This window comes from Oncorhynchus clarkii, unplaced genomic scaffold (genome assembly GCF_045791955.1).
Source record: "Oncorhynchus clarkii lewisi isolate Uvic-CL-2024 unplaced genomic scaffold, UVic_Ocla_1.0 unplaced_contig_9596_pilon_pilon, whole genome shotgun sequence".
NCBI classification, from domain to species: Eukaryota; Metazoa; Chordata; class Actinopteri; order Salmoniformes; family Salmonidae; genus Oncorhynchus; species Oncorhynchus clarkii.
The window spans coordinates 238,171-255,000 of NW_027257954.1; the positions used below are offsets into that span (position 1 = coordinate 238,171).

The 16,830-nt window shown below is 41.9% G+C and overlaps 1 protein-coding gene across 1 annotated transcript in view; it reads right to left on the reverse strand.

Moving 5' to 3' along the window:
- Nucleotides 1-16,830, reverse strand: part of LOC139394234 (collagen alpha-1(XIV) chain-like) — a 229,138-nt gene that overhangs the window by 76,575 nt on the left and 135,733 nt on the right. Inside the window, exons 28-33 of the mRNA XM_071142256.1 lie at nt 13,442-13,585; nt 12,917-13,081; nt 12,215-12,253; nt 10,081-10,219; nt 6,442-6,584; nt 6,043-6,152 (exon numbers count right to left, since the gene is read on the reverse strand). Coding sequence (XP_070998357.1) covers nt 6,043-6,152; nt 6,442-6,584; nt 10,081-10,219; nt 12,215-12,253; nt 12,917-13,081; nt 13,442-13,585 — 740 coding nt within the window. The remainder of the gene's footprint in view (nt 1-6,042; nt 6,153-6,441; nt 6,585-10,080; nt 10,220-12,214; nt 12,254-12,916; nt 13,082-13,441; nt 13,586-16,830) is intronic.

The window sequence follows — 16,830 nt, forward strand, 5'->3', positions numbered from 1 at the left end:
TTTCAGGCTTCAAACATAAAGATATAAAACTGTATTTTTTTGTGAAGAATCAACAACATGTGGGACACAATCATGAAGTGGAACGACATTTATTGGATATTTCAAATTTTTTAACAAATCAAAAACTGAAAAATTGGGCGTGCAAAATTATTCAGCCCCTTTACTTTCAGTGCAGCAAACTCTCTCCAGAAGTTCAGTGAGGATCTCTGAATGATCCAATGTTGACCTAAATGACTAATGATGATAAATACAATCGACCTGTGTGTAATCAAGTCTCCGTATAAATGCACCTGCACTGTGATAGTCTCAGAGGTCCGTTAAAAGCGCAGAGAGCATCATGAAGAACACGCAACACACCAGGCAGGTCCGAGATACTGTTGTGAAGAAGTTTAAAGCCGGATTTGGATACAAAAAGATTTCCCAAGCTTTAAACATCCCAAGGAGCACTGTGCAAGCGATAATATTGAAATGGAAGGAGTATCAGACCACTGCAAATCTACCAAGACCTGGCCGTCCCTCTAAACTTTCAGCTCATACAAGGAGAAGACTGATCAGAGATGCAGCCAAGAGGCCCATGATCACTCTGGATGAACTGCAGAGATCTACAGCTGAGGTGGGAGACTCTGTCCATAGGACAACAATCAGTCGTATATTGCACAAATCTGGCCTTTATGGAAGAGTGGCAAGAAGAAAGCCATTTCTTAAAGATATCCATAAAAAGTGTTGTTTAAAGTTTGCCACAAGCCACCTGGGAGACACACCAAACATGTGGAAGAAGGTGCTCTGGTCAGATGAAACCAAAATTGAACTTTTTGGCAACAATGCAAGACGTTATGTTTGGCGTAAAAGCAACACAGCTCATCACACTGAACACACCATCCCCACTGTCAAACATGGTGGTGGCAGCATCATGGTTTGGGCCTGCTTTTCTTCAGCAGGGACAGGGAAGATGGTTAAAATTGATGGGAAGATGGATGGAGCCAAATACAGGACCATTCTGGAAGAAAACCTGATGGAGTCTGCAAAAGACCTGAGACTGGGACGGAGATTTGTCTTCCAACAAGACAATGATCCAAAACATAAAGCAAAATCTACAATGGAATGGTTCAAAAATAAACATATCCAGGTGTTAGAATGGCCAAGTCAAAGTCCAGACCTGAATCCAATCGAGAATCTGTGGAAAGAACTGAAAACTGCTGCTCACAAATGCTCTCCATCCAACCTCACTGAGCTCGAGCTGTTTTGCAAGGAGGAATGGGAAAAAATTTCAGTCTCTCGATGTGCAAAACTGATAGAGACATACCCCAAGCGACTTACAGCTGTAATCGCAGCAAAAGGTGGCGCTACAAAGTATTAACTTAAGGGGCTGAATAATTTTGCACGCCCAATTTTTCAGTTTTTGATTTGTTAAAAAAGTTTGAAATATCCAATAAATGTCGTTCCACTTCATGATTGTGTCCCACTTGTTGTTGATTCTTCACAAAAAATACAGTTTTATATCTTTATGTTTGAAGCCTGAAATGTGGCAAAAGGTCGCAAAGTTCAAGGGGGCCGAATACTTTCACAAGGCACTGTAAGTGGTGATCCTAACTGACCTAAAACAGGGAATTTTTACTAGGATTAAATGTCAGGAATTGCAAAAAACTGAGTTTAAATGTATTTGGCGAAGGTGTATGTAAACTTCCGACTTCAACTGGATGTACTTCATTGACCTGTCAAAGGTGTTCGACACTGTTGATCATTCTGTTTTACTTAAGAAGTTATCAAGAATAGGCCTGGGATATATACAGCCTGTTAATGGTTTCAGAATTATCTTAGCAACAGAACTCTTAACAGATGGGGTTAAATCTGAATTATCTTAGCAACAGAACTCAGGCCATCTTAACAGATGGGGTTAAATCTGAAATATCTTAGTGACAGAACTCAGGCCATCTTAACAGATGGGGTTAAATCTGAATTATCTTAGCAACAGAACTCTTAACAGATGGGGATAAATCTGAATTATCTTAGCAGCAGAACTCAGGCCATCTTAACAGATGGGGTTAAATCTGAATTATCTTAGTGACAGAACTCAGGCCATCTTAACAGATGGGGTTAAATCTGAATTATTTTAGCAGCAGAACTCAGGCCATCTTAACAGATGGGGTTAAATCTGAATTATCTTAGTGACAGAACTCAGGCCGTCTTAACAGATGGGGTTAAATCTGAATTATCTTAGTGACAGAACTCAGGCCATCTTAACAGATGGGGTTAAATCTGAATTATCTTAGCGGCAGAACTCAGGCCATCTTAAGAGATGGGGTTAAATCTGAATTATCTTAGCGGAAGAACTCAGGCCATTTTAACAGACAAGGTTAAATCTGAATTATCTTAGCAGCAGAACTCAGGCCATTTTAACAGATGGGGTTAAATCTGAATTATTTTAGCAGCAGAACTCAGGCCATCTTAACAGATGGGGTTAAATCTGAATTATCTTAGTGACAGAACTCAGGCCATCTTAACAGATGGGGTTAAATCTGAATTATCTTAGCGGCAGAACTCAGGCCATTTTAACAGACAAGGTTAAATCTGAATTATCTTAGCAGCAGAACTCAGGCCATTTTAACAGATGGGGTTAAATCTGAATTATTTTAGCAGCAGAACTCAGGCCATTTTAACAGACGGGGTTAAATCTGAATTATCTTAGTGACAGAACTCAGGCCGTCTTAACAGATGGGGTTACATCTGAATTATTTTAGCAGCAGAACTCAGGCCGTTTTAACAGATGGGGTTAAATCTGAATTATCTTAGCAACAGAACTCAGGCCGTCTTAACAGACGGGGTTAAATCTGAATTATCTTAGTGACAGAACTCAGGCCATTTTAACAGACGGGGTTAAATCTGAATTATCTTAGTGACAGAACTCAGGCCGTCTTAACAGATGGGGTTACATCTGAATTATTTTAGCAGCAGAACTCAGGCCGTTTTAACAGATGGGGTTAAATCTGAATTATCTTAGCAACAGAACTCAGGCCGTCTTAACAGACGGGGTTAAATCTGAATTATCTTAGTGACAGAACTCAGGCCGTCTTAACAGACGGGGTTAAATCTGAATTATCTTAGCAGCAGAACTCAGGCCATTTTAACAGATGGGGTTAAATATTAATTATTTTAGCAGCAGAACTCAGGCCATTTTAACAGACGGGGTTAAATCTGAATTATCTTAGTGACAGAACTCAGGCCGTCTTAACAGATGGGGTTACATCTGAATTATTTTAGCAGCAGAACTCAGGCCGTTTTAACAGATGGGGTTAAATCTGAATTATCTTAGCAACAGAACTCAGGCCGTCTTAACAGACGGGGTTAAATCTGAATTATCTTAGCAGCAGAACTCAGGCCGTCTTAACAGATGGGGTTAAATCTGAATTATCTTAGCAGCAGAACTCAGGCCGTCTTAACAGATGGGGTTAAATCTGAATTATCTTAGCAGCAGAACTCAGGCCGTCTTAACAGATGGGGTTAAATCTGAATTATCTTAGCAGCAGAACTCAGGCCGTCTTAACAGATGGGGTTAAATCTGAATTATCTTAGCAGCAGAACTCAGGCCGTCTTAACAGATGGGGTTAAATCTGAATTTCGTGAGATTCAAAAAGTTGTTCTTCAGGGTTCTATTTTAGGTCCATTATTGTTCACCTGTATTAATGACATAGGAAACACTGTTGATACTTGTACCATTCGTCTCTATGCAGATGGCACAGTTTTGTATTCATGTGCCACCTCAGTGCAGAAGGCCATTCGTGAACTTCAGCATGACTTTGATTCAATTCAGAAATCCCTTTACAGATCTTAAATGAGTTCAATTCAAGTAAGACCAAGCCCCTGCTGTTCTCTAGGTCACCAAATGTTGACCCTGAGGACCTGCATATGTGCTCTATAAATGGAGCCCAAATTGAGCTTGTTTCTCAGTATAAAGTACCTGGGTGTCTGGATTGATGACAAGTTGTACTCCGAAACGTATTTAGAAAATCGGACTAAGAAGCTAAGATCCAAGATAGTTTTTTTATATAACAAAATAAATCAATTAATCATGAAAATAGGAGAACAATTCTCCCTGTATTGGATTCTGGTGCAAGAGGCACAACCTCTGTTTTAAAACCCGTGGACGCCGTCTACCATTCAGCAATACGTTTTATCACAGGGGACCATTTTAGGACTCGTCATTGTAGTCTGTGGGGTTGATCTCTCTGTCTGTAAGAAGAGAGCTGCATTCTCTTTGATTTATTTACAAAGCAGTCTGACAGAAACTCCCTTCATTCATTAAGTTAAGAATCCTCAGTTACCAAACCTGTTGTCAGGAACGGATAACACTACAGATCCCTTCAGTCTCCATAGATTTGGGAAAACCTGCGTTTTGTTTTCCACACTCATTTGTGGAACAATCTGCAGAGTTCACCGCAGTTTTTTATTTGACCTTCATTTAACTAGGCAAGTCAGTTAAGAACAAATTCTTATTTACAATGATGTCCTACCAGGGAACAGAGGGTTAACTGCCTGTTCAGGGGCAGAACGACAGATTTGTACCTTGTCAGCCAACCACTAGGCTACCTGCCGTTCCTACACTCTAACCACTAGGCTACCTGCCGTCCCTACACTCTAACCACTAGGCTACCTGCCGTCCCTACACTCTAACCACTAGGGTACCTGCCGTCCCTACACTCTAACCACTAGGCTACCTGCCGTCCCTACACTCTAACCACTAGGCTACCTGCCTGCCCCTACACTCTAACCACTAGGCTACCTGCCGTTCCTACACTCTAACCACTAGGCTACCTGCCGTCCCTACACTCTAACCACTAGGCTACCTGCCGTCCCTACACTCTAACCACTAGGGTACCTGCCGTCCCTACACTCTAACCACTAGGCTACCTGCCGTTCCTACACTCTAACCACTAGGCTACCTGCCGTTCCTACACTCTAACCACTAGGCTACCTGCCGTCCCTACACTCTAACCACTAGGCTACCTGCCGTCCCTACACTCTAACCACTAGGCTACCTGCCGTCCCTACACTCTAACCACTAGGCTACCTGCCGTCCCTACACTCTAACCACTAGACTACCTGCCGTCCCTACGCTCTAACCACTAGGCTACCTGCCGCCCCTCCACTCTAACCACTAGGCTACCTGCCGTCCCTACACTCTAACCACTAGGCTACCTGCCGTCCCTACACTCTAACCACTAGGCTACCCTGCCGCCCCAGTTACATGTGCTGGTGCCACTCAGACAGTTTCCATTATTAACTGAGGACCTTGAATGTGATTTATTTTATTGTAATGTATACAGGGCTCTCTTGTAAAATATATTTTTAATCTCAATGTGACTCCCTGTTTAAATAAAGGTTAAATAAAATACAAAATTAAAATCAAATACATTAACACTATAACCAGATATACACTGCAGGATCAGGGTCAGGGTCAGGGTCAGGGTTAGGGTCAGGGTTAGGGTCAGGGTCAGGATTAGGGTCAGGATTACATTAAAACTCAGAACAGCCAGGCACATAATGCCTATGAGAAGAGAGTCTGATGGACGGCTCCTCACACTCTCTTTGACTGCTGCAACAAAGAGGTGTGTGTGTGTGTGTGTGTGTGTGTGTGTGTGTGTGTGTGTGTGTGTGTGTGTGTGTGTGTGTGTGTGTGTGTGTGTGTGTGTGTGTGTGTGTGTGTGTGTGTGTGTGTGTGTGTGTGTCTGTGTGTATGTGTGTCTGTGTGTGTGTGTGTGTGTCTGTGTGTGTGTGTGTGTGTGTGTGTGTGTGTGTGCTCTCTCTTTGACTACTGTGATGGAGGAGGGGGTTGGGTTGTACCTCCATTCATTCTCTGGGATCATTCTCTGACATGACTTCTACTAAATTCTCTATTTGAGAAGTCGGCATGCAACATCTTTATTAGACAGATGGAGGGCCTGAAGTTTTAGGGTACACATCCCAAATGGCACCCTATTCCCTATACAGTGCACTACTTTAGACCAGAGGCCATGGATGATGTAGGGGAAGAACTAGGCTGCTGACCTTGTGGAAACTGCCATAGAACATCTTCTTGATGTCAGGCTCGTCAAAAGTGACTGTCTGGAAGTCTCCCTTGTAGTCGTGGTTGAAGAACGTCAGAGTCTTCCCACCATCTGACAGAGACCGAAACAGAGACAGGCAGACAGACAGAGAATTAGGGACAGTACATTCTACACAAACCCACAAGCCCACATCCCAGAGTCCTCTGCCTTGGTCTTCTGTTCTGTGTGTTCAGTCTATCTCTCTCTCTCACACAATAGCTGGAAACTAGCCCCTGCAGCCCACACACTTTTGTAAACCACGACCTCAATTGCAGAGTATGTGATATGCAGGTTAACCTTAACCCTCACTCAAACCACAGGGCCAGGGTTCAGGAAGTGATGAAGAACAGACTGTACGTACTGTCCAGGATGACCCCAACCAGGGGTTCATTGTCTTTGTTGAGGATCTCCCATAATGCAAAGGGCTCCTGGGGGGTGTCTGGTAGCAGGCGGAACAGGATGGTGAGGGTGTAGTCAGAGGGCAAACCTTCTGGGTGGAGGTACCTGAGACAGACAGACAGACAGACAGACAGACAGACAGACAGACAGACAGACAGACAGACAGACAGACAGACAGACAGACAGATACAGACAGACAGACAGACAGACAGATACAGACAGATACAGACAGATACAGACAGACAGAGTTACTTAACTGGCAGCCAGATAATGTGAATGGTTCAAGATGGCGGTTGGCAAATCCTATGCCTACACTGTAATGGGAAACTGTAATTCAAACAGTCGTTTCAGTGTAACCCTAAGCCTGATCCTTTCCAGTCTAATCCTAACCCTTTCCAGTGTAATCCTAACCTTCTCCAGTCTAACCCTAAACCTGTCCAGTGTAATCCTAACCTTCTCCAGTCTAACCCTAAACCTTTCCAGTGTAATCCTAACCCTCTCTAGTCTAACCCTAACCCTCTCCAGTCTAACCCTAACCCTCTCCAGTCTAACCCTAACCCTCTCCAGTCTAACCCTAACCCTCTCCAGTCTAACCCTAAACCTTTCCAGTGTAATCCTAACCTTCTCCAGTTTAACCCTAAACCTTTCCAGTGTAATCCGAACCTTCTCTAGTCTAACCCTAACCCTCTCCAGTCTAACCCTAAACCTTTCCAGTGTAATCCTAACCTTCTCCAGTTTAACCCTAACCCTTTCCAGTGTAACCCTAACCCTAACCCTCTCCAGTCTAACCCTAAACCTTTCCAGTATAATCCTAACCCTCTCCAGTCTAACCCTAACCTTAACACTCTCAATCAGGAAGTCCTGATACCTGATACAGGGTAATGGAAAGTTCTGATACCTGATGCAGAGTAACGGGAAGTCCTGATACCTGATACAGGGTAATGGGAAGTCCTGATATCTGATACCTGATACAGAGTAATGGGAAGTCCTGATACCTGATACAGGGTAATGGGAAGTCCTGATACCTGATACAGGGTAATGGGAAGTCCTGATATCTGATACCTGATACAGAGTAATGGGAAGTCCTGAAACCTGATACAGGGTAATGGGAAGTCCTGATATCTGATACCTGATACAGAGTAATGGGAAGTCCTGATACCTGATATCTGATGCAGGGTAATGGGAAGTCCTGATATCTGATACCTGATACAGAGTAATGGGACATCCTGATACCTGATACAGAGTAATGGGAAGTCCTGATACCTGATATCTGATGCAGGGTAATGGGAAGTCCTGATACCTTATACCTGATACAGAGTAATGGGAAGTCCTGATACCTGATACCTGATACAGAGTAATGGGAAGTCCTGATACCTGATACAGAGTAATGGGAAGTCCTGATATCTGATACCTGATACAGAGTAATGGGAAGTCCTGATACCTGATACCTGATACAGAGTAATGGGAAGTCCTGATACCTGATACAGAGTAATGGGAAGTCCTGATACCTGATACAGAGTAATGGGAAGTCCTGATACCTGATACAGAGTAATGGGAAGTTCATTTGACTGGCTTATTTTACCTTCACACAACAAATGCCATAATGGCCCTTCTGATTACATGATATACTATATACATTATCTAGTATGTGACTGAGTGATGTTTGGATATGGGCCGTGGTGTTTGCAGGTCACCCTGAAGACATCATTTAGAGGTGCTGAGTCCCTCCACTGCAGTAACACAATCCCCTCTGAACGTTATGAAAGTAGAAGTCTAAACTAAATATTATCCTCAGCAGGAGTAGAGCTACATCTGTCAACACACACACAAACACACACACACACACACACAAACACACACAACACACACACTTCACATGTGATTAGACTCCCCTAAGTGATTTTCATTGGCAATAACTTTGTATTGTTTGAGGGACCTTGAAAATAACTGGCTGCTATTTCAAAGAGCTCTGGTGTTTGTCTTCGGCTAGCAAGTGGGGTTGACCCTCTCTTGACGTTTTGAAGTACAAGTCTCCTACTAGCTACTGGGGTTGACCCTCTCTTGACGTTTTGAAGTACAAGTCTCCTACTAGCTACTGGGGTTGACCCTCTCTTGACGTTTTGAAGTACAAGTCTCCTACTAGCTACTGGGGTTGACCCTCTCTTGACGTTTTGAAGTACAAGTCTCCTACTAGCTAGTGGGGTTGACCCTCTCTTGACGTTTTCAAGTACAAGTTTCCCATAGAGGATGAGGAAGGCCCCTCTAGGAGGAGGACAAGGACAGTTCAGGAACAACCTCTTCCTCCAGGCATAGGCACGTCTGTGTATCCGAAAGGATTGGATGGGTATAAGCGATTCTGTATGGCAAAACTTCCACCTGACCTATCAGAGGGAAACTTCCACCTGACCTATCAGAGGGAAACTTCCACCTGACTCCACCTGACCTATCAGAGGGAAACTTCCACCTGACCTATCAGAGGGAAACTTTCACTTGACCTATCAGAGGGAAACTTCCACCTGACCTATCAGAGGGAAACTTCCACCTGACCTATCAGAGGGAAACTTCCACCTGACCTATCAGAGGGAAACTTCCACCTGACCTATCAGAGGGAAACTTCCACCTGACCTATCAAAAGGAAACTTCCACCTGACCTATCAGAGGGAAACTTCCACCTGACCTATCAGAGGGAAACTTCCACCTGACCTATCAGAGGGAAACTTCCACTTGACCTATCAGAGGGAAACATCCACCTGACCTATCAGAGGGAAACTTCCACCTGACCTATCAGAGGGAAACTTCCACCTGACCTATCAGAGGGAAACATCCACCTGACCTATCAGAGGGAAACTTCCACCTGACTCCACCTGACCTATCAGAGGGAAACTTCCACCTGACCTATCAGAGGGAAACATCCACCTGACCTATCAGAGGGAAACATCCACCTGACCTATCAGAGGGAAACTTCCACCTGACCTATCAGAGGGAAACTTCCACCTGACCTATCAGAGGGAAACTTCCACCTGACCTATCAGAGGGAAACATCCACCTGACCTATCAGAGGGAAACTTCCACCTGACCTATCAGAGGGAAACTTCCACCTGACCTATCAGAGGGAAACATCCACCTGACCTATCAGAGGGAAACTTCCACTTGACCTATCAGAGAGAAACTTCCACCTGACCTATCAGAGGGAAACTTCCACCTGACCTATCAGAGGGAAACTTCCACCTGACCTATCAGAGGGAAACTTCCACCTGACCTATCAGAGGGAAACTTCCACCTGACCTATCAGAGGGAAACTTCCACCTGACCTATCAGAGGGAAACTTCCACCTGACCTATCAGAGGGAAACTTCCACCTGACCTATCAGAAGGAAACTTCCACCTGACCTATCAGAGGGAAACTTCCACCTGACCTATCAGAAGGAAACTTCCACTTGACCTATCATTTGGGGAAGCTGTTGGAGTATATTCCAGGAATAATATGCCAAGAGTGGACACTGGAGGAGAGAGGTGGAGCTCAGTGTGGCCCCTAGCTGGTCCTCTACCTCTCATCGCCATGACAACCACACTGACAAAACACAGAACCTAGTAGAACCTACTTGGTGGGCTGTGAGACCAGGGCGTCTTTGTGCAGTCTGTAGCAGGGGAAGCTGTTGAAGGAGCCTGGTTCCAGGGACACTCCCTCTACGTTACTGTACTCCTTCTCTACCAGGCCAAACATGTCCATCATCCTGAAGCCTAAGGAGGGAAGGAGCAGAACACACATCTATGCTATAACCACTCCATAGAGAACCATAGAGAACTACAAAGAACCATAGAGAACAACAGAGACAACAGCGAACAACAGAGAACCATAGAGAACAACAGAGACAACAGAGAAAACAGAGAACCATAGAAAACAACAGAGACAACAGAGAACAACAGAGAACCATAGAGAACAATAGAGAACCATGGAGAACCATAGAGAACAACAGAGAACCATAGAGAACAACAGAGAACCATAGAGAACAACAGAGAACCATAGAGAAACATAGAGAACCATAGAGAACAACAGAGAACCATAGAGAACAACAGAGAACCATAGAGAAACATAGAGAACCATAGAGAACAACAGAGAACCATAGAGAACCATAGAGAACAACAGAGAACCATAGAGAAACATAGAGAACCATAGAGAACAACAGAGAACCATAGAGAACCATAGAGAACCATAGAGAACCGTAGAGATACTAGAATACTAGAATAAAATGGTACACATTTTTATCTTCAAGCAACAAAATGGGCCATGGTAGTAAATACTGTTTAGGTGCTGGATATATACATAGTAATAATAATGTCATTCTGTCAACCACTCTCCCTCTGGATAGTATTTCCTATCCCCACCCGGCGAAGGAAAGGAGAACTCTGTCAAAAAATCCTATGAGAAACAGTGACATTCACTCTGAATGTCCTAAAATGATGAATTCCATATTGGTCTTTCACAGGCAGGCCAACCCAAGCTGTTCTGTGAAGTAGGATAATAGTAGGTCGACTATTGAAACAGATAAATGAGGCTGTCAACTGAGTCAGGAATTCACAGGTTTCAGATCTTTTTTTTCTCCTTCAGGTTTTCGCTCTTAAAGTCACACTTTCTTAATATAAAAACAACAGAATTGGATGTTCTAAGCCCATAACAATGCCTTAACCACATCAGGAGAACGCTTTTGAGGTCGGAGAAAAAGCGAAGAAATTTAGATTTTTGAGTGTAGTTACCCTTTAATTTAAGTGGTTAGCTGTATTTCCACAGCACATGAGATGGGGTTTGCCAAACAAACAGCCACTGGATTGATGGAAATAATCATGATATCATTCTGCCAGGCAGGCATAGGCTACCTTGTAGCAGGTAATATTTAATTGAGAAGGTTTTTGGCAAAGCCTTTACCATCAATCAGAAGACGGTTAAGGCCTGTCATCAGCATCGCTATATTTTTCCTGTTCCTTAAATGTTTCAAACTGGACGTTTTACTTCATATTATGAGGCATGTCTTGCCTCCCTTTAAAGCAGCTTAAAGCCTAAAACGGGGAAAAAATGACATTTGTAGCTTAACATTGTGATGTGTTCCATCAGCCTTAATGATACGGTGTATACCTCAACTACACTACTTTGATGCGCATCGTAGGGATTAAGAAGTGAGTATACACAATGCCCAGTGTAAAATACGGTGGTACACGGTGTATACCCTCCACTACGGTACTTTGACGTGCATCGTAGGGATTAAGAAGTGAGTATACACAATGCCCAGTGTTAGTTACAGTGGTACACGGTGTATACCCTCCACTACACTACTTTGATGTGCCATCGTAGGGATTAAGAAGTGAGTATACACAATGCCCAGTGTTAGTTACAGTGGTACACGGTGTATACCCTCCACTACACTACTTTGATGTGCCATCGTAGGGATTAAGAAGTGAGTATACACAATGCCCAGTGTTAGTTACGGTGGTACACGGTGTATACCCTCCACTACACTCTGACTCTATGTAACTCCGTCTGACTGGATTTGAACCAGAATCACGTGGCAGATGACACGTTGCTCCTGACAACAGCCAGGGACACGGAGTCTCTCCCGTGAATGACTAAGTGGGATCAGGCAATCCACATTGACTGTAGATTGAGAGGGGTTTATCTCAATAGGGATACACATTCTATGACTATAAAGCAGTAACCAGCTGTACGTGTTTTACATAGTTTACCTGGCATGGTGTTGCCGCTCATCAGAACCGATGGACAAGCTAAAAACAAGATGGATGAAAGGGTTGGTTAAATAATGAACAGGATATGAATCACTGTCATTTCATCATGAATCAAGATCCTCTTGTTAAGATTTAAATGTGGATGAATCCTCTTCTTTGTAATAATAACTAATTCATTAAACCACATGATCAAACCTACCACCTGTCTCTATTCTACAGTAGATTATATCAGTTCTGGAAACTACATGACCAAACCTACCATCTGTCTCTATTCTACAGTAGATTATATCCGTTCTGGAAACTACATGACCAAACCTACCATCTGTCTCTATTCTACAGTAGATTATATCAGTTCTGGAAACTACATGACCAAACCTACCATCTGTCTCTATTCTACAGTAGATTATATCAGTTCTGGAAACTACATGACCAAACCTACCATCTGTCTCTATTCTACAGTAGATTATATCAATTCTGGAGACCACATGACCAAACCTACCATCTGTCTCTATTCTACAGTCGATTATATCAATTCTGGAGACCACATGACCAAACCTACCATCTGTCTCTATTCTACAGTCGATTATATCAATTCGGGAAACCACATGACCAAACCTACCATCTGTCTCTATTCTACAGTAGATTATATCAGTTCTGGAACATTCTTCCAATGGCAGCTACTTCAGTTCTGGCGGTACTTACTGGCAGTGGCAGCCTCACACACAAAAGTGATCAGCTGCTCCTCAATTTTCTTGACAGCGTCCAAATCGTCCACAAAGAAGACGTGTCTGTCGCTGGGTTTGCTGGCGATGTTCACCAACTCTCCGTAGTCCGCATCAGCAAAGCCAATGGCAAAGATGATGTAGCCTTCAAAGGACATACATTGTTATAGTTTTAAAACAATATTTTGTTTTTCTTCAGCAATGAAGCAAAACAATTCCAAGGAAACGATTTGATTGGCCTATCTTACCACTCTCTGACTTGCTAAGTGACCCTTCTACCACAAACATATTTCTCTCTAAGTTTTGTTTTTGGGTTGAGAGCCATGAATAGTTCTGTTACAACAATATAATACAATGGAATAGTGTATTGTCCTCAGAGGAAGAATCATGGGTTTTATCCAAAATAACACCCTATTCCCTAGTCCCACCCTACTTTTGGCCAGAGTAGTGCACTATACAGAACATAGAATAGGGCACTATTTGGGACTCACACTATGCCACTCACCTTCCATCTGCATCTCCTTGGAGACCTTGTTGACGTCGTCTTGGGAACGGCCATCGGTGAGGACCACCAGTACCTTAGGAACCCCCCTCCTCACTCCTCCCTCTGAGGTGAAGATAGATTCCTTCACATGCTTAATGGCCCGGCCTGGATGGATCGGGACATAGAGTTATATTTCTATGGATAGGAATGACAGAGATCATATCTACACATCACAGCCTGTTGTTAATGTGTGGATGACTATCATATCTATACAGCCTGTTGTTAATGTATGGATGACTATCAGACCATATCTATACAGCCTGTTGTTAATGTGTGGATGACTATCAGACCATATCTATACAGCCTGTTGTTAATGTGTGGATGACTATCAGACCATATCTATACAGCCTGTTGTTAATGTGTGGATGACTATCAGACCATATCTATACAGCCTGTTGTTAATGTGTGGATGACTATCAGACCATATCTATACAGCCTGTTGTTAATGTATGGATGACTATCAGACCATATCTATACAGCCTGTTGTTAATGTGTGGACGACTATCAGACCATATCTATACAGCCTGTTGTTAATGTGTGGACGACTATCAGACCATATCTATACAGCCTGTTGTTAATGTGTGGATGACTATCAGACCATATCTATACTGCCTGTTGTTAATGTGTGGACGACTATCAGACCATATCTATACAGCCTGTTGTTAATGTGTGGATGACTATCAGACCATATCTATACAGCCTGTTGTTAATGTGTGGATGACTATCAGACCATATCTATACAGCCTGTTGTTAATGTATGGATGACTATCAGACCATATCTATACAGCCTGTTGTTAATGTATGGATGACTATCAGACCATATCTATACAGCCTGTTGTTAATGTGTGGATGACTATCAGACCATATCTATACAGCCTGTTGTTAATGTGTGGATGACTATCAGACCATATCTATACAGCCTGTTGTTAATGTGTGGATGACTATCAGACCATATCTATACAGCCTGTTGTTAATGTATGGATGACTATCAGACCATATCTATACAGCCTGTTGTTAATGTATGGATGACTATCAGACCATATCTATACAGCCTGTTGTTAATGTGTGGATGACTATCAGACCATATCTATACAGCCTGTTGTTAATGTATGGATGACTATCAAACCATATCTATACAGCCTGTTGTTAATGTGTGGACGACTATCAGACCATATCTATACTGCCTGTTGTTAATGTATGAATGACTATCAGACCATATCTATACAGCCTGTTGTTAATGTGTGGACGACTATCAGACCATATATGAGGATGGATAGGGAAGACAGGCACATCAGGAGCAACTAATAACAATAATAACAAGAATAATAATAGTATTAATAACAGTAATAATAACAATAATAATAATACCAATAATAACATTAATAACAGTCATAATAGTCATAATAACATAACAATAATAATAACAATGACAACACATATATTAATAACAGTAATAATAGCATAAATAATAATAATAACAGTAATAATAATACCAACAATAGTAATAATAATAATAATAATAACAGTAATCATAACAATAACAGTAATAATTACAGTAATAATATTAACACTAATAGTAATAATAACACCAATAATAATAATAATAACACGAATAGTAATAACAATAATAATAATAGTAATAATAACACTAATAGTAATAATAACACTAATAGTAATAACAATAATAATAATAGTAATAATAACACTAATAGTAATAACAATAATAATAATAGTAATAATAACACTAATAGTAATAATAACACTAATAGTAATAACAATAATAATAATAGTAATAATAACACTAATAGTAATAATAACACTAATAGTAATAATAACACGAATAGTAATAATAACACTAATAGTAATAACAATAATAATAACAGTAATAATAACACTAATAGTAATAATAACACAAATAATAATAACACTAATAGTAATAATAACACTAATAGTAATAATAACACAAATAATAATAACAGTAATAATAATAATAACAATAATACCATTAATAATAGTCATAAAGTCATAATAACAGTAATAATAATAATAATAACAATAATAACATTAATAATAGTAATACTAGTAATAATAACAATAATAACATGAATAATAATAACAATATAATATCTATCATAACTAATCTAGCTAGACTGTTTCATGAATGGGAGACAACCCTGTTCCTGGAGTGCTGCAACTAAGCACCACACCTGACCAACTGAGCTAATTGATCAGGTCAGTTCAGCCTAAATTCAACACACCTGGTCTTCCTGGTTGATTAAATCCCAAACCTGCGGCCCTCCGGGACCAGGGCTGCCTGCCACTGATTTATTGCATTCAGGAGATGCTAATAGAGGAAATGTGAAAATCTGATAGGACACATTAAACAAAGAAAGAGGAGCCTGTCTTATCTATTCTAAAACCTTGACAGAGACAAAAATCGCCCTAGATCATTAGCCCTATTGTGGGCATCGGAGCGGTCCGTAGAGAGGACGAACAGAGCAGAAGCAGGTGGGGATCATTGCAAGTCTTTTTTCTTTACCAATGTGCATGTCTAATATCTCTCTGATGTCTAAGGTCATTCTGTAATAGCAGCTTTTTAAAACAGCCTCCCTGGGATGTCTCTGAATAAAATATGTCTTGCATGGCTGAGGCACTACCAGGGTACTTTGTATCATCTAATATGGAGACCGAGGATGGCTGAGCAGCTTGCTGGACGGCCATCCATCCCTCTCCCTCCCTCTCCCTCTCTCTCACCATCTCTTTCTCTCTTTCTCCCTCCCTCCCTCTCTCTTTCTCCCTCTCTCTCTAGCTCCCTTTTAACTCCCCCTCCTCTCTCTCTCCCCTTCTCTCTCTCTCTCTCTCTCTCTCTCTCTCCATCCCTCTTTTTCTCAGCTGTCTCTGTGAGCTTTATTAAAGTGCCTTTCAGTGAAGATGAATGACAGGCAGAGCTAGTGAACATCAGTCTTGTACCAGGGAGAGTTATGTCTGTTTCAGCATGGTATTATATTAAACAGAGGTCAAATTGGAATCACAATATCCATCCAGCCAGGCATGAAGACATGCTGGCCTCTATCACTGTGGAGAGTGTTGTGGTAGACGGTGTGTGTGTGTTTGTTTGTGTGTGCGGCTGCCAGGGTCCTGAGTGGAATATCACACCATCAATCAAATGCTGTCCATCTCAGACGTGTGTGAAATGTGTTTCTTGTACATAAATCCTCAGGCTCATTCCTGGCCATCAGCTTCCTTTCTTTGCCTCCAAACTTACAACAAGATCTTAACAACAAGTTCCCAGAAATACTCCTCCTCAACCAAGACCTGAAAGACCTCGTCAACAACAACAATACATCGGG